General features: G+C 40.1%; 1 protein-coding gene across 3 annotated transcripts in view; it reads right to left on the reverse strand.

Annotated features, from left to right (window-relative positions):
• Positions 1-23,564, reverse strand: part of HECW2 (HECT, C2 and WW domain containing E3 ubiquitin protein ligase 2) — a 360,698-nt gene that overhangs the window by 139,689 nt on the left and 197,445 nt on the right. For all 3 annotated transcript variants that reach the window (XM_036097304.2, XM_036097301.2, XM_036097307.2), the window contains 2 exons: positions 10,505-10,612; positions 2,064-2,158 (listed from right to left, as the gene is read on the reverse strand). In XM_036097304.2, coding sequence (XP_035953197.2) covers positions 2,064-2,158; positions 10,505-10,612 — 203 coding nt within the window. The remainder of the gene's footprint in view (positions 1-2,063; positions 2,159-10,504; positions 10,613-23,564) is intronic.

The following is a 23,564-nucleotide window of genomic DNA, read 5'->3' on the forward strand; positions in this document are numbered from 1 at the left end:
ACACAGCATCATGAGGTGTCCATGTGGCACAGCCTTCCAATTTTGGATACAGACCCAATTGTCTCAGCTGGGTCAGAAATCTATTGACCACCAATTTCATTAGTCATCCCTTGAACCAAAATATTCTGGCTCTGGCCAGAGCTGTATCTGGGAAGCTTTTAAGGTTCTCTAAAACCTGTCTGAAGCAAATTAATTATCTCCAAACTATCCACAGGCTTTGACAGAGTAATCTCAATGCAAAATCAATGGAATGAGATCAATGTTCACCAAGCTGTAAAGTCCTGCTGTCTTCGATGCTATCTGATCACTGAAATTGCTCAAGTCTAAGAAAATCTGAATCCAGAAAATCATGTTTGGAAGCTACTGTCTAATTTCATACAAAGTTAATTTTTCAAAGGTTTTATTATTTAAAAAAAAAACAACCTCACTTTTCCAGGGTTTTTCTTTTTAGAATATTAATTAAAGCATATTCCAGGGCTTAGTTTATGTCGTGGCAGATTTTGTAATCAATAATTGTTATTCTCCTTCAAAATCTTGTGTAGTAAATGTTGATTATTTTTTTAAATTCTAAATGATGTTTACTACATAGGAACTCAAATATAATTTAAATATGAGAAGAATATTTAGATACTGAAGATGTTACACATACTATTCCTACTATCTGAAATGCTTTTCCCTCCCCCTCTTCACGTAAGTAACTCCTACTCATCCTTCAGATTGTCCTACAAACACACCTTCTTCAAGGAAGCCTTCTAAGACCTACTTGATCAGGATAAATCCTACTAGTACATGCTGTCATAGTCCCATTTTACTCCCCCTCATAGTAATTATCACTCAAATAATTTAATTGATGTCTCTTGTCCCCACCAGATGTGAGAGCAAGGACCGGGTTTGGCTTATGTCATCCTTGGTGGTGGATGCAATGCCAGGTACTTAGCAGGTACCCAATGAATATTTGTTTGAACGAATAAATGAAAAGGAAAGACTTCATGAATACCACATTGGTGGGTCTGGACAATTTCAAAATGCCACCTGCAGAGATTACTTTCTGAATTTCAAGGAGTCAACATGGCCAGTTGCCTATTTCCAAAAATGCATGCATCTATAAATGCATACATACACACAACACACACACACACACAGAGTTATAAAGATTCTATATTGTGGGAGTCGATATTTTTCTTCTACAATTTCATGGCCTGATTTTTATTAATGGCTTATAGTAACTGCAATGCTTTACATATCTTAGACTCTAAGAATCTCCAAACCATCTGAACCCAACCACTCATGTAAATGGAGTACATATTGCAAAGCTGTTAGATTCTAAAGTTAGTCAATGGAGTGAAAAATCACAAAACTGTGAAAAGTAATCCTTTGGAAAGTACCATGCTGAAAATAGACATACTTTCCTTCAAAAGTCCAACACAACCAGTTCCCCCAAAACTAAATTAGGTATCTCTTTCTTCACTTGAAGACCTGGCCACATTGAGCAGCCATGTTATACCAAAAATGTGTGGTATCTTTAGGCACTAGAGTCCAACTCAGCATGAAGGGATCTGGTGCTCAGACCTCCTGAGGGAACAGCACACACGTGATCCCCATCTCATACTCTTTGGGGTGAAAGCTTGTTAAGTTGACTGGCAGGTAGAGTCACACATGATTTAAATTGTTATTTTTCCCTTTTACTCACTGAGCTCACATAAATTAGACTCACGTAAGATGCAATGCCACCATCTCCTCCCAACCAGTCACCTAGATTAAATTTAAACTAAGTTTAAGACTAAGTTTGATGAGGTACTCATTAATTTCCTTTCTGAATGTGTTCTCTGAAGAGGTGCCTATTTACAAAGTTGTTATAAATTAAATCAGATTTGTCCACTGATTTGTGTTATGGATCCAGGTAAGCCAGCCTATAAGTTATTTCCTTTCCTAAAACAGGTGCCCATGCTGTTATGTGTTTCCTTCTTCACTGTTTCCCACCACCCTGCCAGAGCTGCACAGGCCAAAATAGAAACCAGGGCCCTGGGGACCTCCCGAGGAAGGCGACAATGAGGGGCACTCACCATCACAGCCGGGTTCTTCACGGTGATGCAAGGGGTGGTGGCACGAAGGGCTCCACTAACGCCGTGGTAGTACTTAAAACAGATTTTTATCTCCGCTGCACATCAATTGGAGAAAAACAAGGAATGAAACACTGAGACAAGTCATTTAGGAATTGGCTGAAGAAATCCGCCACATCACCTCTCAGAAAATCCTACTCAGGACTTTCTGAATGACCCCTTCTTTTCCAATCAGAGAAACAAAGGATACCAACTCCTGTCTGATTTTATATGGTCCTCTGACATTTTCTAAGAACATCCTGAATACATGAGAAAAATAATGCACAAAAACAACACACCAAAATATGTATAGTGTAGGGCAAGAATTGAACTGGTCACCTTTTGCCAAGGTAGTCCACTGTGTGCCAGCCCCTGTGCTTGTCTCTGCTCATGTTGTTATTTAATCCTCACCTCAACCTTGGGAGGCAGAGATGCCTGTCCCCATGTTACAGAAGAAGTGCTGAGGCTTTCAGAAGGTCGAGCAAACAGGAAATGACAGAGTCAGGACTCAAACCCAATCCATCCGATTCCGAAGCCTTCACTCCTAACCTCTACAACATAGACAGACTGCTGCTGTCAATGGAAATAGCAAAAAAAGCAGTCTAACAAAGTAAAAAAGAATACTGTAGTAGACTGCCAGGATAGGGAATTTGTATTTTAATTTTCCAAGTGGTTTCAATGCAGCCACTGGGCAGGGATCAAATTTAGAAACCTCTGGCATATAGATATATAGTTATGGTTAGAGAAATAGATGATAGATGATAGATAAATAGATAGATGGATAGATAGATAGATAGATATGTGGAAATATAGCTCTCTCCCCACAGGTAGGTGTGTGCGTGTGTGTGTGTGTGTATGCACGTGTGTGCATGTATATATAATCTCAGCTTGATAGAAAAGCAACTCAAATGCCAATTACTGATTTTGGAAAGTAATGACAATTTCAAAGACCATGAAGCCAAAATGTGTCAAAGATAGAACCCACAGCCACCAGAATTTCTCTGTATACAGAGTATCTGAGTCACCGCAGTGTCACCACAAGATGTTCTTTTCCCAAGCTGTGTGTAACATAGGCAATGATGCTGACAGGCAGGCTGCGGGGAAGAGTCCCAGCCTACAGGAGTGGAGCTCCTCTCTCAACTGAGCCACCTGGTTATTAAAATGGGGCCACTAGATGTACTTCCCCAAGGAAGTTAATAGTCTACTGACGCTCCTGACTGTACCAAATGGCCTGCTACAGAGTATTTGGTTTGACTATTTTAAGAGAAAGATATAATGATTGAAGAAAAACTCTCTTTTAGAAATTTATATAGGATTAAAAATACTATATACAGGAATACAATATCATATTTTCCTATCAATGACAAAATACTAAAGCTCAAAAAATTAACTCTATCATGGGGTAAAATATTGAGTGTTTCCATTATGCATGATAATCACAGTGCAGTGATGCACAGTGTAATTAGCATCATCAAGCAAAAGATTTTTACCATGTACCCATCACAATACATGCCAGAGAGTGCAAGGGAATCAAAGAAAGGGTTCTGGTCTAGCAGGTGTTTTATAGTGTTGCTGTTAGGATGACAATTACAGGCAGGACAAAATATAAAAGACAAGCACTAAAAAGAAAGCAATGAGGTAGCAGAGTGTAGAGACCATGGAGAAGATTAGTGAGGACACAGTGGAGTCAGAAAGGCCTCATGGAACAAATTGGTCTGGACTCAAACTTACAGATAGGAAAAATGGAGCCAAGAGAGTGAGGAGTGGCAAAAGGAAAGCATGAACGAACATGCTGGGTTTGAGGAACAGCAAGATGACCTACACAGGAATTCTAGCTTTACATCACTTGTCTGGGAACACCTCTGCAAATGACTTTCCCAAACGTGAACACAAGCTTTTAGTTATTACTGAAACAATAACAGCTGTACAGATCAGAGCAAACCTTCCTCTCCCACTTGCTTTCTTCCAAGACCAATAGCATGTATTCTATAGGAACAAAGCTAAGCACCATGCACAAAGCCTGCCAAAGCAGAACAAGCTCAGTGACATGCCCGAGCATTGAATTCTGCAGGCATGAGCTCATGAGTATCACTCGAAATGCTAGCAACCAGCAGCAGTCTGTGACTGCCCGCAGCAGCACCACAGAGATCAAATCAGTGCTAAGGGAGTGAGCGGCTCATTCTTCCATAAAGAGACGTGCATTTTTATAAGACATCTTCCCCTAACTCCCTCTCAAGTTAGGATGCTATCTCCCCTTTTGTAAGGTTTAAAGAGTCGGCTAGGTGACAGATTATGAGACCAAAAAAAAAAAAAAAAAGTTGATTTTTGTTCGTAGGATATTGATAGCCCGGCCAGCTTTGCTTGTGAACCCATTCCGGGTATTATTTATTCCTTGCTATAACAAAAATCTCTAGTTATTTGCACCTGGATTGAAACGAGCCCGCTCCCTCAGCAGAATACCAGTTCTGCTCCTTAAAACTACAGCAATGTTCCACGCTGAGTGGGAGCGTTCCTCTTCAAATATTAGTTAGTGCTTTATGAGGTCACTCAAGATTTTAAAAAATGGTGTAACTAATCAACATGCCCTCTGAGTGAGAGAGAGGAGAGAGAGAACAGCATTCTGATTGATGCGCTTGAACATCTTAGTTGTGGGAAGAGGTAACCTAGAAGAATACACAAGAGGGGTAGAAAAGGGGAGCTGGCATTCACGCTTCTACTCTAGCTACCATTTGTAACCACTAACTGCAAGAGGAAAACAAAGAGCTACTTCTGAGAAACAGATACACGCATAGGTAAAAGTGAACATGTGAATGATGATGGGGCACCAGATAAGGGAGGAGCCCACCCACCCCCACCCCCCATGGGGCCAGCCAGCCCTGTGCACAGGCAGCGGAGATACAGGCCTGAGGAGCAATGAATGACCCCATCTCCCTGAGAATGGTTTTTCCACAGCCCAGTGTAGCAGCCAACATCTCCTCCTATTGGCCTCAAATTATGGAAATAGATATATGTGTGCCAGTGTGTGTGTGTGTGTGTGTGCGCGCGCGCGTGCACGTATTCCTTCAGACTATAAAAAGCAAGAGTATTTTCTCCCAAAAAAATCCACTTATTGAGGGGCGCCTGGGTGGCTCAGTTGTTAAGCGTCTGCCTTTGGCTCAGGTCATGATCCCAGGGTCCTGGATCGAGCCCCGCATCGGGCTCCCTGCTCTGCGGGAAGCCTGCTTCTCCCTCTCCCACTCCCCCTGCTTGTGTTCCCTCTCTCGCTGTGTCTCTGTCAAATAAATAAAATCTTAAAAAAAAAAAATCCACTTATTGAAAGCATGTTGCCTCAGAGGGCAGCAGGTCAGAAGGGTGAGGCGTCCCACATTAACCTAGGAGGACCTGTCACTGGTTGGGCCCACTCTAGCCTCGGAAGGAAGGAAGAAAGTACCACCCAAATGGCATCGTCCTCTCTCAGAGGTCCCTCCTGAACGGCTGAAACCAGTCATGAATTACAGAAATATATTTTGGTGCCTTTCAGGAATCTTCAGGATACTTTCATTTATAGAGTTTCTCCAATAGAGATTTGGCAGCCCCTATTTAAATGCTGACAAGACACAGAAGCCCCTTTATTTGTAAATGTTTAACTTACTAATTTCCATAAACACAAATGAAGCCATCCCCCAGAGCACCAGCACACCAGCTCCATCACCTCACAGATGGGAGGAGGATCCTGGTGAGATGTCACCTGGGGCTTGTTTTGTGGGGAGGGGAGGTCAGGGAGGTGGAAGGGGCGTTGAATAGCGTTTAGGAACGTAACCATGCTCCTAAGTGAAGGGGTTTCTGTAACTGCGTGATTCTGACATTGCATTTTTAAAGCAATCACTATGTTTCTGGGTTTGTATCTGAATAAGATATTTCCAGACAGATGAAGTGAAACTGTAAAAGTGGTTGTCTTCAGGGAGGGGACACTGATGACTGGGGCATGAAGTTGAGGAGATACTCACTTTCACCTTTTGTATCTTTTAAACATTATATATACTCTTTTCGTACACTACCTATTCAAAAATTATTTTTTAAAAGCAATCTCAACTCAGCTACATTAACTCTTGGCATTAGTATTAAACTTCATTTCAAACCCTCTCTGAAAAAAGATTCTACAGGCCACACCCTGTAAGAAATGGTTTTGTTTCAAAGACTGGGATCTCATCCATCACCTTAAACAGCTACAGGATTCACTTAGGCAGTCATTAATAGTTTGTTCCTATTTAGAAAGTCTACATTTTTCCCAAGTTTCTAGAAGTCGAGTATTTTGAACCATAAAGAGAATGGAATGGAAATGTCCTTCCCTCAAGCATTTTTATTTAAAAAGAATAATCTTTAGGGATACCTGGGTGGCTCAGTTGGTTAAGCATCTGCCTTCAGCTCAGGTCATGACCCAAGGGTCCTGGGATGGGAGCCCCGCATCGGGCTCCCTGCTCAGTGGGGAGCCTGCTTCTCCCTCTCTCTCTGTTGCTCCCCTCACTTGCGCTCTCTCACTCTAGTTCTCTCTCAAATAAATAAATAAATAAATAAAATCTTTTTAAAAAAAGAATCTTTTAAAAATCAAGCTAACTGCAATTTATTCTAAAAAATTATTTTAACCATTGCCCTATGTGCTTTTACTGTACTCTTCATATTATGATTCCTATTCACAGGATCTTTTATTCAGAGGCCACAAACTGGAAAAAGCAAACACATTTTAATCCTCATACTTTTGAGGAAATCTGCCCACATTTCCAGTGACAGGTGAACTTATCATTTATATGTTACTGCAAGTTGTCTTCTCTTTAACAAGGGTCAAAAGAGCCTGAACGGCCTCACCCTCCTCTGCTAAAGCTCAGATATACAATCATGAAAATCAAAGACAGACAATATCAGTGTGGATGTAGCAGAAACCTAATAGGATTAGAGGATGAACAGGATCCCAAGCCTAAAGTATGAGAGTAGAAAATAAAAAGCACCAAATTTCCACCCAAGGGACAAAAAAAGTCATTCTGATGTTGGCAGGAAGGGGCCTGGAAATGGACACATTTAAAGCAAAGGCTCTGACAGTACAAATAAGAGGCCCAGGCCACCTGCCTCCCTCACCCCCACCCCCACAGAAGCCACCCATAAAGGTTCTCTTTTGGCAAGGCACTGCATCCTGGAAAGCACATTAATTAATCTGAGTACCAATCAGAGACAAGACTCTTAAGGACACAAGCCACTTACATCTCTGATGCTCAGTTTCCTCACTATATCACTTATACCAATATCAATATTCTGATATTATCCTCAATGATCACAAAGCAGTTTAGCACACAGCAATGAAGTTTACTATTTCCAAGCTCATTCACTGATCCAGGATTTAGTGAGCTCCTAGAAGAGCATGTGACACAAAGTTGGCACTTAATAAATACCTCGTGATGGCTGGAGAGAGATAGATGGACAGATGAATAGAAGGAATGAAGGAATGACAAAAGCAGGTCTGAATGAATGAATAAATGAATGACCATAGTCTACATAAGACTATAGAATAACAGAGACATCCGAACATGACAAGACAACTTGGAAACCTCTTACATTTCCAAACTCAAGATTCATCCTGCAAAGATGACCCATTCGGTTTCTGCAAGCATAAGCTCATCCGAGGACTCTTTGACAGTCTTATGACAAGTAGGTGCAGAGGAAGTTGATCCTCCTGTCCAGTGCCTAAGAAGGTCATCTGCCCAAAATTAAACCCGTCTTTGTCCTTCAAATTCATTTAGGTAGGCCCTGTAATAATATAAGTCTGGGCGGCCTGCCTCCTCTGGGGCTTTATCTAGACAAACTAAAGCCATCTTTACATTCAGAAATAGCTTAGACAGCACTTAAATCAAGGTTTACCCATGAACTTAGGTCAATGTTCAGAGAATTCTGTTTTGCCTGAACTTCTGATGAGCTAAAGATAAATTTTCTTTCTGAGGATGAAAGCAGAGGTTTTTAAAAGTCGTAAGTTTTTAAGATCAGAGGCTGAAAATATAGAAGCTGTCTAACCACCGCCCAATTTTTTATAAGTTCCATGCCATCAGCTCCAGAGGTTCAAGCAAAACTTCATTATGCTGGGAAGTCCCCTTAGGTCAGCTGTAGCCAGATATGGGGTAAAAAAATGATGTCTAAAAGACAGACTGCACTACAAAGCAGTCATATAAATACTACCTGAGGTTTTCACATTGAAAGGATAGGGATGTGTGTTGGAGGAGCCCTCATTTTGATTAATGAAGGTAGACTTTATTCTAAAGGCAAATCTGTCTGTAATTCTCATTCACTGTCTTGGATTTTAATGTGCACAACTTTTCTCAGTCCTTAAATAAAACATTACTGCATATTTCCAATTTTACAGTCATGATACACAATTATCTGCAATTTTGTGTGTGCAGAATTAAGGTGGAATTTAGAGGAGAAAATAAAGCAACAACAACAACAACAAAACCCTACTCTTTTCTTCATTCCCAATTCTTAGCTTCAATGTCAAGCTTATTTCTATTAAATACTAGAACAAGGTATAAAGAAAAACATTCATCCAGACAGAGATATTAGCATACCCTGATCAGCCAGGACATTAAGAATCTCTAAAGCTTTTGGGAGGAGAAATAAAATCAACCATGGCAAAGGGAATACTCTGCAAATAGGGTTTTTCACACATAATGTTCCAAATTATAGCAGTATGTGATACTGACTTCTTCCCAGGTTGTTCACCTGAGCCCCACTACATGAATCGGCACACTCTAACCAGAAGGAACCATTCCTAGCAGTCTGGCGTTTTGTAGAGAACAAAAAGGTTGTTTTACATTTTCCCCTGAAGTTCAGTTGGCAGAATTTCTCAGCTACATCAGCCTCTTAAACCCTGGGATCCTTTCAAAGGAGGAATCGCATTAAATGAAAGTAACCCATTTCATTTTCTCCCACATTCTTTTATCACTTATTTTTCTCATCAGTGGATGGCAATGCCAGCTGGGCCAAATGTTGGAAAGTAAAGTAGAAATGAGCAAGAAAAACAAATTACCCATAATCTTCCCTCCTAGGAAACAACCCATGTTCACATTTCAGCAAATCTCCTTCCGGACTTTTTCCTATGTGTCATGATATTAGTTAGAATTGTTATATGTATCTGCTTTTCCCCCCCTCATGTATTGATATATCATGGGCATTTTCCCTTAAAAACTAAATTCCCTTTAAGGTTTCAAGAGAAACTCTAGGCAGATAGTGAACTATGAAAAAAAGACAGTCTTTTGGAGAGAGAAGCATAATTAGAGAAAGTTATGAAATGCTGCCCTACCAGTAAGGATATGGAAGAAATTATCTGATGTCTTTAATGGCAATTCAAAGTAACAGATGTTAGTCTTTGAAAATAACTTTTTTATTACAGAAACTTATATACTTCAATAAAAATATGCTTATATCAGGTTCCCATTTAATCAAACCTTACTTTATATTTTAAGGTTTAATATGTACCATCCTTCAGTACTAACATCCACGTACACACTCTCCTATATTAAATCTCTTGAACATAGAAAACTTAATTCTTATACAAACTAAACAACTCAGAAAAATTTAAATATCCCATTTTTTCCTACATTAATGAAGAATTCTCCAAATGTAAAAGTTAATTTGAACCACCCAGTAAATCACGTATTCATTCACACTTCTATCTATTCCACAAAAATGTATATACTATGTTCTCAATAGTATTAGTGGCAAATATAAGTACTCCCTTTCATCCTAAATAAAAAGGAATGAGATATTTCTGTGAACCATGTACTATGTATAAACATTTATATTTACAAAGAAATACAACATCAGGTCAACTGGGTAATGGCTGAGTTATCTGCAGCCAATTTCTGATTCTTAAAATTGACCTCCAGGGCAGTGTGCCCAGACTCTCTCACCTAATTGTAAAGACCAGGACACAGATGCAATAGTTACTGCTGCTGGGAAAAATAATAGCAAAGTATTCTATAGGCCAATAAAACTTTTAAATTAACTGAAATCTTGAATTATTCTTTCTGCTCCCTGAAATTAATATAATAAATATTAACTACAAATGTAGATACAGGGTATATAAAATGTGTAAAGTATTAAAATAACTATACATGCTTTATATACTATGCATTCACAAGGTATATGTAATGTGCATATGTATATACCTACACATATATATATTTACATATGCTTTTTTCAAAATATGTGAAATTTCTCTAACGAGCATTTTCTAAAACAATATATTTCCCAGTTTGAAGACACATGGCATAAATATGTAAATCAGAGCCAAAAACTTTTATAATAAATTCAGAAAAGACTCCCTAGGATTCCATATATTTATGGAATTTTCAGTAACAAACTTCTATTTCTCGCTTAGTACTTACGTTCCATGAAATAGGGCCCAGGCTCAATTCTCCATACAATTTGCCCTTTTTGGGTTCCAGTCACACCCCTGTTTTTAGAATCCCAGAAGTTGGCTGGAGAATTCTCATCTGGAAAAACCAAACAAACACTTTTCAGCTTAATTACAACCCACGAGTCCTTCCTTAGCTCAAAGACTAATGCAAGTTCTAAAATAAAGGAAAAAAAAGATAAAGGGGGAAATATTAATGAACACTATTATGAATGAACAGCTCCCGGCAGATTATTACCCTGCATTTCTGCACTTGCATTGATATGGGAGAACGGGGGAGGGGATTGAAGGAAGTTGGCATTTCTGGGCTTGGCCTGGTTAATCAACGTCACCAAAAGACAAAACTGGAAAGAACAAAGGATACAACTGGTGCAGCATCAACGGTGAGCTGACAGATAAGAAAGGAGCTGGGTGTGCTCCCGTCTATAAAATCCCGTATAAAAAAGAAAGGAAGAGCAAAGCTGGGAGAACATAATAAAACTCCAAGTGGAATTAAAAAAAAAAGGGAACTTAAGCTATGAAAATGAGTGAAGACATAGTACAGGTTTGCCATGAACAGTGCTCAGGAGACACCAACCAAGTCATCATGTCTGCTAGGATAATTCTTTACAAAAAGCCGAAGGCGTAAATCTGGAACAATACAAAAAAAGAAGAGAGTGTTTAGGTATTTGTATGGATAGAAAGGACAGCCACCTGAAAGCAGCATTTTCCAAGCTTTCTGACCTCCTGGCACACAGAAAATGATAACATTTGTAGGGCACATTGGGATAAATGAAAGAGACGCTTATAACTTAAAATGGCAGGCAGGGACGCTCTGGTGGCACCAGGCTCTGCCCCACCACCCCAAAGGCTGAAGGTCATATGCTATCATTTGCCCGCATCACACTAGTTTGAAGCTCTGTCCTAGGGCCTAGAATAGGAAATACAACTAAAAAGAAGGCCATTCAGAGTGTCACAGGTACATGAGAATGTGTTCAGTGATACTGGCTCTTAAAGTCAGATGTACTTCATTTGTCTCCCCAGATCCCTTTCACAGGAGGAAAGACGAAGGACACGCTTTAACCGAGAGCTGGGATGCACTAGATGTGAAGTAAGAGCAACACTGAAAAAACGAAAGATGGAGAAAAGGTCCCAAGCTCAAGGGAATCGTCCTGAGAAGAAAAACCTCCCCCACCCCTTTCTTTTTCATGCTTCTGGAGTATGAAAGAAATAGAAAGTGGGCCAGAGCGAGGGGTCAGATAATCCAGCCCTCTCTGTCTGTGGTTATGCTGGGAACCCACTATTTTCTTTTTTTTTTTTTTAAGATTTTTATTTATTCATTTGAGACAGAGAGATACAGAGAGAGAGAGAGAACATAGCAGGAGGAGAGGCAGAGGGAGAGGAAGAAGCAGACTCCCCGCTGAGCAGGGAGCCCAACATGAGGCTCGATCCCAGGACCTGGAGATCATGACCTGAGCCAAAGGCAGATGCTTAACCATCTGAGCCACTCAGGCGACCCCCTCCCCAACTATTTTCATCATATGGATAAGCCAAAGAACTCTGGGAGGAATGGTCTTCCCTGCCATTTGCATTCAGCACATTGTAAGTCAAAGATTCTTTTTGTAAAAGACCAAGAAGGAGCCACTGTTCTTTAGAAGAATGGAAAAGCATAACCCCCTCATGCCATCACCTCCTCTCCTAAACAAATGACCCAAGGCCAACCACTCCGTTCCATCACAGAAACAGAACAGCAATGCTGATATTTAAAAGGCAGTACCTAGCAGGAAGGGAAAAATGAAGGGGGGGAAATCGGAGGGGGAGACGAACCATGAGAGACTATGGACTCTGAGAAACAAACTGAGGGTTCTAGAGGGGAGGGGGGTGGGGGGATGGGTTAAAAAAAAAAGAACAAGATGGGTCAAAATCAATGGAACAACATTTCTTCAACGAAATAATTGTTACCACTCACAACAGTTAAAATAATACAAACATTATTTAACTTAATCCCCCACAGAAATTTCATGATATGTGCATTATTGATTCATTTTGCAGATGACTGGTTGATGGTTAGAGAAGCTTTGTGACTTATCCTTACCCACACCAACCAGACATGATATGGCTGGAATTTAAACCATGTCTTTCTCAATAGCACAGAGGACATTAGGGGAAGGAAGGGAAAACTGAAAGGGGGGAAATCAGAGGGGAAGACGAACCATGAGAGACTAGGACTCTGGGAAACAATCTGAGGGTTTCGGAGGGGGGAGAGGGATGGGGTAGCCCGGTGATGGGTATTAAGGAGGGCACGTGTTGTAATGAGCACTGGGTGTTATACGCAAATAATGAATCATGGAACACTACATCAAAAACTAATGATGTACTGTATGGTGACTAACAATAAACCACGTCTTTCTCTAAAAAAATAAAATAAAATAAAATAAAAGGCAGTACCTAAAACTGGTTGTGATAGATGTCATGGGGCTCCCCAGGGCAGATCCTGATCACTGCCCATCCACTGAGCTTCCTCCTTGCCAAGTGAACCCCAATTTTATCCAAGGCAACAATGTTCCCAGGTAAAAATACTCACCTCTCCGAATGCCTTGCAGCTAGGGGTGGCATGTGGTGTAACCCTGGCCAGTGAGATGGAAATGGAAATCTACTGGGTGGGACTTCCGGGAAAGCTATTATTTTCCTGAGCTAAAAAGGGCAGACTCAATAATCCTTTTTGCTCTTCCCTCTCCCCTCTTCTTGGATGACAGCCACATGCTAAGGATGGCAGAGCAAGAAGCCAGAAGTAACCATGACGAGTCCTTCAGCTCTGAACCACCTGCCTTCAGGCTTCTTGCTACCGAGGCAACAGTAAATTGGTTTGGGTTTCTGTTAACCTGCACCTTAACACAATTCCTAACAGATATACATACCACCTTAAAAATCAGTGATTTTGACCCATCATGCCTGACTTGATCTAGAATCCCCACGACTGGATCACTGCTTCAGTCTAGACCACAAAGGTACTTGCTACACGTCTAAAAGATAGTTTAGTGTGCAGAGCTGCTTGGGTGGAGAGAGAGACTCTCATGTTTTTGCAAAAAAAAAAATGTACTTTTTTTTAGCTATTAGTCACTTGGAAGACACAAAAAGCTGGACCCTGCAAGAAACAGAATATAGGCATAGGGAGTAGAAGGTGTCCAGCCATTCAAAATGCTTTTTTTAAATGTGGCTATGCACATAGCAAACTTTCTGAAAATATTATTGTGAGTGTTTCCTCTTGAGCTTCAGGAAAGATGAGGCAGCATTACATCTTGTTTTAAGGAGCAAGCCTCAGGATCACAGTGCAAAAGAACAGTGGTAATAAAACTGCACTTGTTAACGTGACCTCACTGTAAGAGGTTTGCACTTCTGGTGTTACTAACCCTTTCTCCCAAAGTCATCAGGTAAGCCAAACAAAGGATACGCTTCTGACAGAAGTGAACCTGAGGCTCCACACATCCCTTACATGCTTCCTGGAAAAGAACTTTGACAGAGAACCAGTGTCGGCATCTCTTGTTCCAAGAAGGGTCACTAAGATACTCTTTCTTTGCCAGCCACATCCACTGCAAGGTAGAAATTCTGCCCCATGTGAAGTAGGAAATAAGGGAGAAGAGTGATGGGTGCTTGTTCTAAAAGCCTTCACCAAGAAACAGATCCAGCTCCTGTGGGTTGGGATAAGCCAATATCTCTGACTTTAATTCCCCTCATTGGTTCATAGGTCATGTAGACAACTCCATTTGGTTAAATTATGATACTTAAAGAAAAAAAAGACGAGTTGAAGCAAAATGTTGAAAATGTACTGTAAGTATTCAGGCTCAGATGGAATTCAAATGTCCCATAAAGATGAGAAATGGGTCAGAATTAGGATGAGCAAGCCCACAGCAGAAGTTTGATGGATCTGTTCTGATTAAAAATGCCACGGCAAGCGACCCACGCTGTAAATCTCCGCGGAGAAGATCTTATTCCCCACCAAGCACAGAGTCTGTCACATAGCAGATACCCAAGCTGATTAATATTCTGGTTATTCTAGACAGAAATTTGTCTCTGATGAAATGATGTTTCTGATAATCCATTATCTCTGACAGAGACAAGCACCTCTGCCAACAAGTGGCAGCTACGCTTCATTGAAAATATCAAGTCCATATAAATAAGCCAGCTTAGGAGCACAGAGTACAAATTATTTTGATATGATTATCACAGCCTTCACCAAGACTACAGCTCCTACTGTAGGAGTAGACTACAGCTAACTAGCACAACACTGGCCAGCCTTGGCCACACCACATAAAGAACAGTGAGAATGACTCATTCCTTTCCTTTGGTTCAAGACCAATTTTAATTAGTCCCTCAGAGTAAAACTTTCTTCTTTAAGTAGGTTAACACCTTTGTTTAGGTTGCAGTCAATTCTAGTCTAGACCCAGAACACCTTTTCAGTGACAGCATTTCTACTCTGAGATCTGTTTTTCATGGATATCTGAGGACAGAATATTTTTTCCCAGATTGTATGAGTTGTTTTTCTTTCCCACATATATGGGAAAAACAACTCATACAATATATATATTGTTATATATATATCATGTATATTAGGTGATTCAGTCTTTTTTAAATGCCCTAAATCCAAAGAAGAAAAATAACTGAGGATGAAATGGAATACCAAAGAAAGGGCCCTAAAGCCCCTACAACTATAATGTAGACATAATTATAAATCTATTTCTTCCTCCACTGAATAAACGTTGTGATAGATCAAAAAAACGTTGGCCTTTAAAACCAATTATCAGCTGTTGCATTTATACTTGGCTACTTCCTTTCCCCATTTCTCTTAACAACTATTCAAATCTGTCCCACTGTCCTCACATCCCATAGCTAATTTTCACACTCTGATTTGGAACAGGGTACCATTCAAAACATGTAGAACATTAGGCCTCGTCTCCCTAATACCATGTTTTCTGTATCCATACCTACTCCTTGCCTTCTTGCCCAGGGTTCTACCCTCTGTTATGGCAGAGCCTTTGACCCAATCCCCTCCATCAATCACCTTCTCTCACTTTGATTTTTAGTTTCTTCCTTTCAACCTAAAAACATGTCAGCCTCCATGAGGCACACTTCCTGGCTTGGCTTTTGCTCTTTGAACATTACCTTCCTTCCTCCCTTTTCCATTCTCATTTTTATTTCTCTTCCTACTAGGATTAAAGTGTCTGTTTTCCAATTGAAATAGTCTTATTTCGGGGGCACCTGGGTGGCTCAGTCGGTTAAGCATCCGCCTTCGGCTTGGGTCATGATCTCAGGTTCCTGGGATCGAGTCCCACATTAGGCTCCTTGCTCAGCGAGGAGCCTAATTCTCTCCCTATTCTTCTGCCACCCCGCCCTGCTCGTGCTCTCTCTCATTCTCTCTCTCTCTGTCAAATAAATAAATAAAATCTTAAAAAAAAAAAAAAGAAATAGTCTTATTTTCTAGGAGCACATATTCTAAATACTTGGGTAACTTTCAAGTTGGAACATAATTACAAAAAAGAAACATTGAAGATGTTTAATTCATGTACCTAAATACCTTTTTTATATCTAATTTTGTTTGGTATGGTTTATATAAAGCTTGTCCACTCACGTCTCATATGTCTTCTTTGTTCTCTTACAAGTCTAGTTGGCAGTACATTTTCTCTAAATAGAAAAGCAAAGTACATACACACAAAAAGCCCTAAAAATCCTTTCAATATAATTTTATACCTGTTTATGAATATTATGGGAACATGATCAAAAAAACTTGAAAATCTTCACTCCTGCCTATTTTAGCAGTCCATGATACTTTTGCAAAGTGATTTCATTTAGTATTTTTTTTAATTACTCTTTAGTGCTATTTCTATTCATTCTGTTATTAATACTGGAATTAATTCTGTTAAGTCTGTTTCTCCAAGGGAGAAACAAATAAAGTGTTTGGACCAAGAAAACAAAGGCATAGAGATAGAAGATTACACCACACACAACTCTCTTAACTATAGAGTATAGTGGCTCAGAAAATTTTCTCAGATCTAATTAATTAGGTCAGAAACAGGACCCCCTTTCCTTAATTAAAACCACATTATCTTTAGGAGGAACATGTTGGGGACTTAAGCAAAATCTCTATATAAGCAAACTTACCAACATGTCCTGCACACTCACTAGGAAACAAATCATCATTGGCCACTTTTCCCTTTAGATGATTGATCCTCCACAGCAATGATTGCCCAACTCCATTGCTCACTCTAAATATCCTGAAGGCTTCTTTAAAATGCAGATTCCTGGGCTGCTCTTCCAGAGATTTTGGTTCTGTAGGTTTGAGTTAGGACGCAGGAATCTGAATTTTAGCAAACACCCCACGGAGCTGATTCCAATAGAGATACTACTACAAAGGCCACATGTGGAAAAACTCTGTTCTATAGTTATTTCCAGGGACACTGAGCAATCACAGCAATGCTTTGGACCCTGTTCATCGCCCACAACCGTCCCTCTCATTTGTTAGCTTGTTCATCCATTCATTCACTGAAAAGCATTTATTGATTGCCTAATACGGAAGGGGAGGAACACCCATTTCCTGCCATCAGGAGTTCCTGGGGTGGTGGGGGAGACTAGCACAGAAGGTACGATGCAAAGTCAAGAGTGCCGTGACCAGGCTGTGCTCACTTTATACAGTGTTAAAGAGGAACAGAGGGCACTAATCAGCACTCCCTGTGACTGTGAATAGCTCATATGGCTCTGGATCCATCAAGTTTGATGTATCTTTGCAAGGCACACACGGAGATCTCCTTTGGGAGATCTACACATTTAAGCCAGTCATTAAGGTGTCTCAGGCACTCCTTTGCTTCACTGTTCCATAGACATACAGCTTTACCACTGGGGTTCATTTTTTAGTTCTACGAATGGTCATCAGAAGCAATAAGCAAGTGGCCATATTTAGAGCTGAATTCAGTGGTAAAAGTTACTGTTGTTGCCTGGGCCCCAGAATGTTATCTTTTTCATCTTTGGAAAAGTACGATTAATTATATTAACCTACACGTGATTGTAAAGAGTAATTAAAATAATGAATTCTCTTCTAAAACGCCACAAAAAGCTAAAATCATGTAAGCAGAAAGATTTAATTTTTTAGAACTCTTCCTTCCCCATAATATTTCATATGCAGAGATCACTGTGAAAATTACCTTTAAAAGATTAATTTTTTTCCTGTACATGATTTTTGGATTCCAAAAAATGTCCTCTGAATAGGCTTTTAAGATAATAAGAGAATGGGGAGGGCATGTGCTATGGTGAGCGCTGTGAATTGTGTAAGACTGTTGAATCACAGACCTGTACCTCTGAAACAAATAATACATTATATGTTAAAAAAAAAAAAAAAAGTAGAAGAAGATAGTAGGAAGGGAAAAATGAAGGGGGGGAAATTGGAGGGGAAGATGACCCATGAGAGACTATGGACTCTGAGAAACAAACTGAGGGTTCTAGAGGGGGGTGGGGGGATGGGTTAGCCTGGTGATGGGTATTGAGGAGGGCACGTTCTGCATGGAGCACTGGGTGTTATACGCAAACAATGAATCATAGAACACTACATCAAAAACTAATGATGTAATGTATGGTGATTAACATAACATAAAAAAAAAAGATAATAAGAGAATATACAGGAGACCTGACCAGACATCTCAAACATATCCAAACATAATTTGGATTTGCAAATGTTTCTTTGTCTCTGTTAATATTTTCAAAATCTCCATAGAGTGCTGGAGATAAAATAGGAACAAATATATATACATTCAAAGCCTTCACTCTTCTACCAATCAACCCAGGGGAGTTAAGAAAAGATGAGGAATTTTTTGAGAAAGATGCCATGTGACAGATTGTAACAGAGAGATGAAAAATGATGCCTGCAAATTTTCTTTTGCTTTAAAGTAATCCCTCCCCACATTTTCTCACAAATGGCATAAACATCTAAGTTGTTTTAAATTACTTTTTGGATACAAATTGAATATAACTATGTCCTGAGATTGGATCACACAGGGGCCTGGTTTATTCTGGCTGTACTGGAAAATTAGATGCCCTGGCATTTGGGATTTGGAGAATAATATACTAAACTACAATTTGAATCAAAAGTATCATTGTAGACCTGGGCAAAGAGCACAACTTCACAGGGACTGGGTGACTGTTTTTAACAAATTTTCTAAAAATTTTTGCAAATTTTCTACAAGTATGTGCCAGGCAGGTTATGGAATCCTGCTACAATGGGACAGGGAAACTCAATGACTTTGGGATCTGAACTACATTGCGAGGGAAGAGTGAGTCTTTACCATGGACTGCACCACACAGAATACCGATCTTATGAAGTGCTATGAGAATTCATTAACAACCTTCCTCATGAGTTTGCAAACATGACATTAATTTTAATCTAATCTCCCTAGATGCCCAATTCCCGACACCAACGCTCCCTCTGGTTGTAAAAAAGACTGAGTGCGAGACGTTCCTAGAGATTATGATCCTGTGCTCGCTTCGGCAGCACATATACTAGAGATTACGATCCTGATACCACAACACCAGCTGAGATGTACCCACTAATGACTGTGGCTTGGTTCTCACTTGAATAGCTATTTTCCTGTAGATACCGGAAAGAACTGCTGATTGTAATGTGCCAGAGATGGGAGAAGAAGGCACAGCACATCACAGGACAAAAAAAAGCAACAGCAACAACAGCAAAAGCAAGAGCTGATGGCCAGTCGGCAGGGTCTGGTCCTGGGATACGTGTGCCTGGGAAGGCATGTGCATCGCTGCACCTGCAGGATGGAGTGGGTGCACACGTGCTGATCCAAGGCCATGCACCCCCCAGGATGAGAGAGATGTCTTATGGTTATCTCCTCGGTGGCAAGCCATCGACCAGGAGTGGTGGAACCCAACCTGGAGAATGAGCAGTCTTTCACTAGATCCACACTGGGTGACTTATAGCCACGCCCTAAGCACCCCCCCTGAGGGTGCCTCCTGAACATTCACACCTCCAGCCGTACATCCAGCAGAGGCAGGATGTGCTGCTAAGCAAATTCCTATGTAAAATGCTTGATCCTAAGCTACTCAATTAACCACCAATAGATCGGTGAGAAGCAACACTTGAACTCATTTTGGCAAATACCTCCTAAGAGTTTCAGTCATGGTCCGGAATACCAGATAGTAAAGAGCAGTTCAGAGATGGCTTATAAGTCAGGCACTGTTCTATTGTTCTGTCTTTATCAATTCATTGACACCTCTAACAATCCTTTGAGGTAGGCAGCACTATCAGATTCTTAGTGATGGGAACTAAGGCACAGAGAAGTTAGAAAATCTGTCCAAGATCCCAAAACTAGTATGTGCAGAGGGAGCCCAGAGACCATGCTCCTTAATGCTATACCACACCTTCTATCTAGACCACTGTGAAGTTTGGATTCCATGCTGAGGATGATGGAAGGTCACTGGAAGACTTAAAGCAGGGAAGTAACATGATCCACATTTCTAAAAAAATCCTCTGGCTGCCGTGTGCAGAGTGGACTGTCAAAGGACAAGAGGACGGTCCACAATGCTTCACGCCCAGGCCCAGCACCAAGCGCTGGAGCCATAACCTAAACATGACCCCCTCCCCCCGTCTCCATCTTTCCTGTGCAGACGGAGCTGCGGCAGCTATAAATAGCCAGCTTTAGTGCAAAAGGCTGTGAATCAATTCCAGACTCTCCAGTCCAACGACCCTGCGAGGTGACTCATCCACCTCTAAGCTCTCTCCAAGTCCAACCACCAGCCTGAATTTCACTCTCTAAGCCCACCATGCTCTTCCTGTCCCTCTCTTTATCCAAACAACTCCTGAAAGTCCAACTTTCCCACACCCAACCTTAATCAGTCAAAACAGAAAAGCTCAGATTCTCCTTCACTCAGTAACTCGATAAAACTTTTAATGCAACATATTTAATATATCACTGCCTTTAATCCACATGGGCCTTCTATTCACAAACAGAAGTATGCTTTATGTTTTTAGGCACAAACCATTTATTACAGGTACTAAGAGAGTAATACACCGCTTGAAAATGATGTTGCCAGGCAGCAGCTATTAGGTGATGGTAAGATCCCAGAACTTTGAGAAAGAGCAGACCTGAGTTTAAATTCCATCTCTCTCATTTACTGGATCCATAACCTTGTGCAAGTCTTAAAACTGCATAGACTCCATTTCTCTAATCTACAAAATGATAACAGCACCTAGCTCAGAAAGCTGTGAGGAGTATTGGGTACAGTACTTGAACCTGGCACATATTAGGAGGCTACGTGCGTGGGGTTTAAAAAATTTTTAATCCATTTCCTCCTTCTTTCTAAGAAAATTATGTTTTTCTTCTAATACCCAAAAGCACAGTTCCTCAATCTCATTTCCTTAGCTTTTACTTTTTAAATTTCTTTTAAATTCATTTTATTCTAATTTCTCATAAATATATATAAATTAAAACAAAAGCATGCTATTTATGTTTTTAGAGACTGCTTTCTTTCTTAATCTGGATGCCAAATGAGCAGACAGAAGTGCAGTCCATACATACAATGATAGCACATTATGCTATTACACACAGAACACAGTCTCTCACACAGAGTAGATCAATATGCACAGTTCTTGAGTGGAAGGTCACTCAAAGCCTAAAATTCTGTCAATGACCTTTAAGCTCAGCTTAACAAAGAATGAGCAGAGATACCTTCATCTCCCTACATAATGAAACTTGGATTGTGAATACCGTGTTTAACTGGGAAATCTCTCTTGTGGCACTATGTGTATTAAAAAGTTGCCAGGAATGACAACGAGGTTTTGATTATATATCTATCCCTCTTTCTCTCTTCTAATGATTTTTTTAATACCATCCATATACTAAGCTCTCACTCAAAGATAATCCTTTTAATACTAAGTGAAGTTTAAAAGCAACCTCCAGATCTTTCAAGGATTTTACTTTTACATGAACCTAATAGCTGCAGATTCTGAGAAATGTACAACCATTATAAAATATAAAGTTCAGCACAAAAGCACCCTTCGATTAGGGGTAAATCACATCTTTGATCTTAGTGAGCTCATACAATAAGGATCAGGAACTATAATAGCTAACTTGATATAAAGAAGGAGGTTACCCTCATTGAAGTAACCAAATACTTATTGGAGCTAATCCAAACTCAGTCTGAAAATATTAGTTGGAAGTATGTGAGAGCGATCTTTCTGGAACATTCATTGCTACTAATCCTAAAGAAAAATTTTGCAGATGTGCCTACTCTCCATGGGTCCCTCCCCATAATGGCTTGATCAGAAGATGAACCACTTTCCCAGAGATTAGACTGCTCACCTGAATCCTTACTAAACCATCAACTTACTGTTCATTAAACTAGGTATTTATCTATGTTTCCAAATGAGGGCACTACTGGGTCCAATACACTGTAGCAACGGTAGCATCCTTGGCTCTCGAGCACCAAATGCCAGTTGCGTGCTATATGACAATAAATAAATAAATAAATAACATCCTCACCCATCTTGAGGACCACTGATTGGCATTTTGTAGCCAAAAAGTAAATTTTTTCATTGAAAAAGGATTAGGATAGAACTGAAATTTTGCCCTGGATTCATCCTGTCTTTTAAACAATTAGAACAGATTTCAAAGCTCTACAGAAAGCTGGGTCAGTTTACTACAACTGCCACAAGAAAATCTTAACAAAAACATTATTTTATTCTCAAATTAAAGTTTTGTTGTAAGATTGCTGTTAAATCAACAGTTTCTAAAACGTGAATGTCTATGAATACTTGTCCATATAAACATTACATTACAAATAAATCGGCTTTAACATCTCATTCATGAGAGAAGAGCTTTAAAATCTGACAAAAAAAAAAAAAACATTATTATCCAGGGGCATATAACCTGTCATAAAATCTATTTAGATTCAATCAAATGACATTTTAAGAAACATTATTGTAGGTAGGACCTGTACTTAACATCACAGTAAAGTACTTCCTTTGAAACCAGGGGGCTCTAGAAATTCAGCAAAAGTACTACATATTTATTTGTAAAAGTTTTAAATTTTTTTAAAGATTTTTATTTATTTATTTATTTATTTGACAGAGAGAGAGAGAGAGAGCAGAACAAATGAGAGAGAACATGAGTGGGGGGAGGGGTAGAGGGAGAGGGAGAAGCAGACTCCCCTCTAAGCAGGGAGCCTGATGCAGGACTCTATCCCAGGACCCTGGGATCTTGACCTGAGCCAAAGGCAGATGCTTAACTGACTGAGCCACCCAGGTGCCCCTTTTTTGTAAAAGTTTTAAATGTTTTAATCCCAGCACTGATGGATGTTGAGTTGTCAAATGATTAAATGTGATAAGCACACCACATAGTTTGTTAATGACTGTCCTAATCAAGCTGGAAGGGGACCACGTTTAAGAATGTTTCAAAGAGAAGGGCAGACAGAACTGTAAATCCCAATAGTTGAACTCAGAAATCGGGTGAGGGTAGAACTCATTTCACAGAACTTTCTAATTTCTTACCTCATATAATCCCAAAGAGTTTCTCTCTGCCTTTGTCAGGGTTGAATTCATCATCATTTCAAACCAGATTTAGGAAGCAGCAAGAAGAAACACGTTCCATTCTCCTTAAAATCATATACCTGGCCTACCCACTTGGCAATTTCATTCATAGAAGAGTCCAGAACTGCAGTCAGGCGGGTCTGGAGTCCTAACGTGGCTTTGAGAGCTCTGCGGGTCCACCTCACTGATGCTTCTCCTCCTCTTTCCCAAAGTTCTAGACATGAAATCCTAAGTGGGATTTGAGCAGACCTCTACCAGGAGACTCCTGTCCAGCTAAGAAAACACTGAGAGCCACTCCCACTTTTCCTCAAGACTGTCAGGCATCCTAAATGAAAAAACACAGCCTATTAGTGTCCCTTAGGCTGAGGCAGTCGTGGCCACACCCTGTAAAGGGTACAGGATGCAATCGCCCCATCCTCCCCTCGGCTTCCTTCCTTTGCTTTTTTCCATTGGGAAAATTCCAAAGAAT

Source organism: Halichoerus grypus, chromosome 4 (genome assembly GCF_964656455.1).
Source record: "Halichoerus grypus chromosome 4, mHalGry1.hap1.1, whole genome shotgun sequence".
NCBI lineage: Eukaryota > Metazoa > Chordata > Mammalia > Carnivora > Phocidae > Halichoerus > Halichoerus grypus.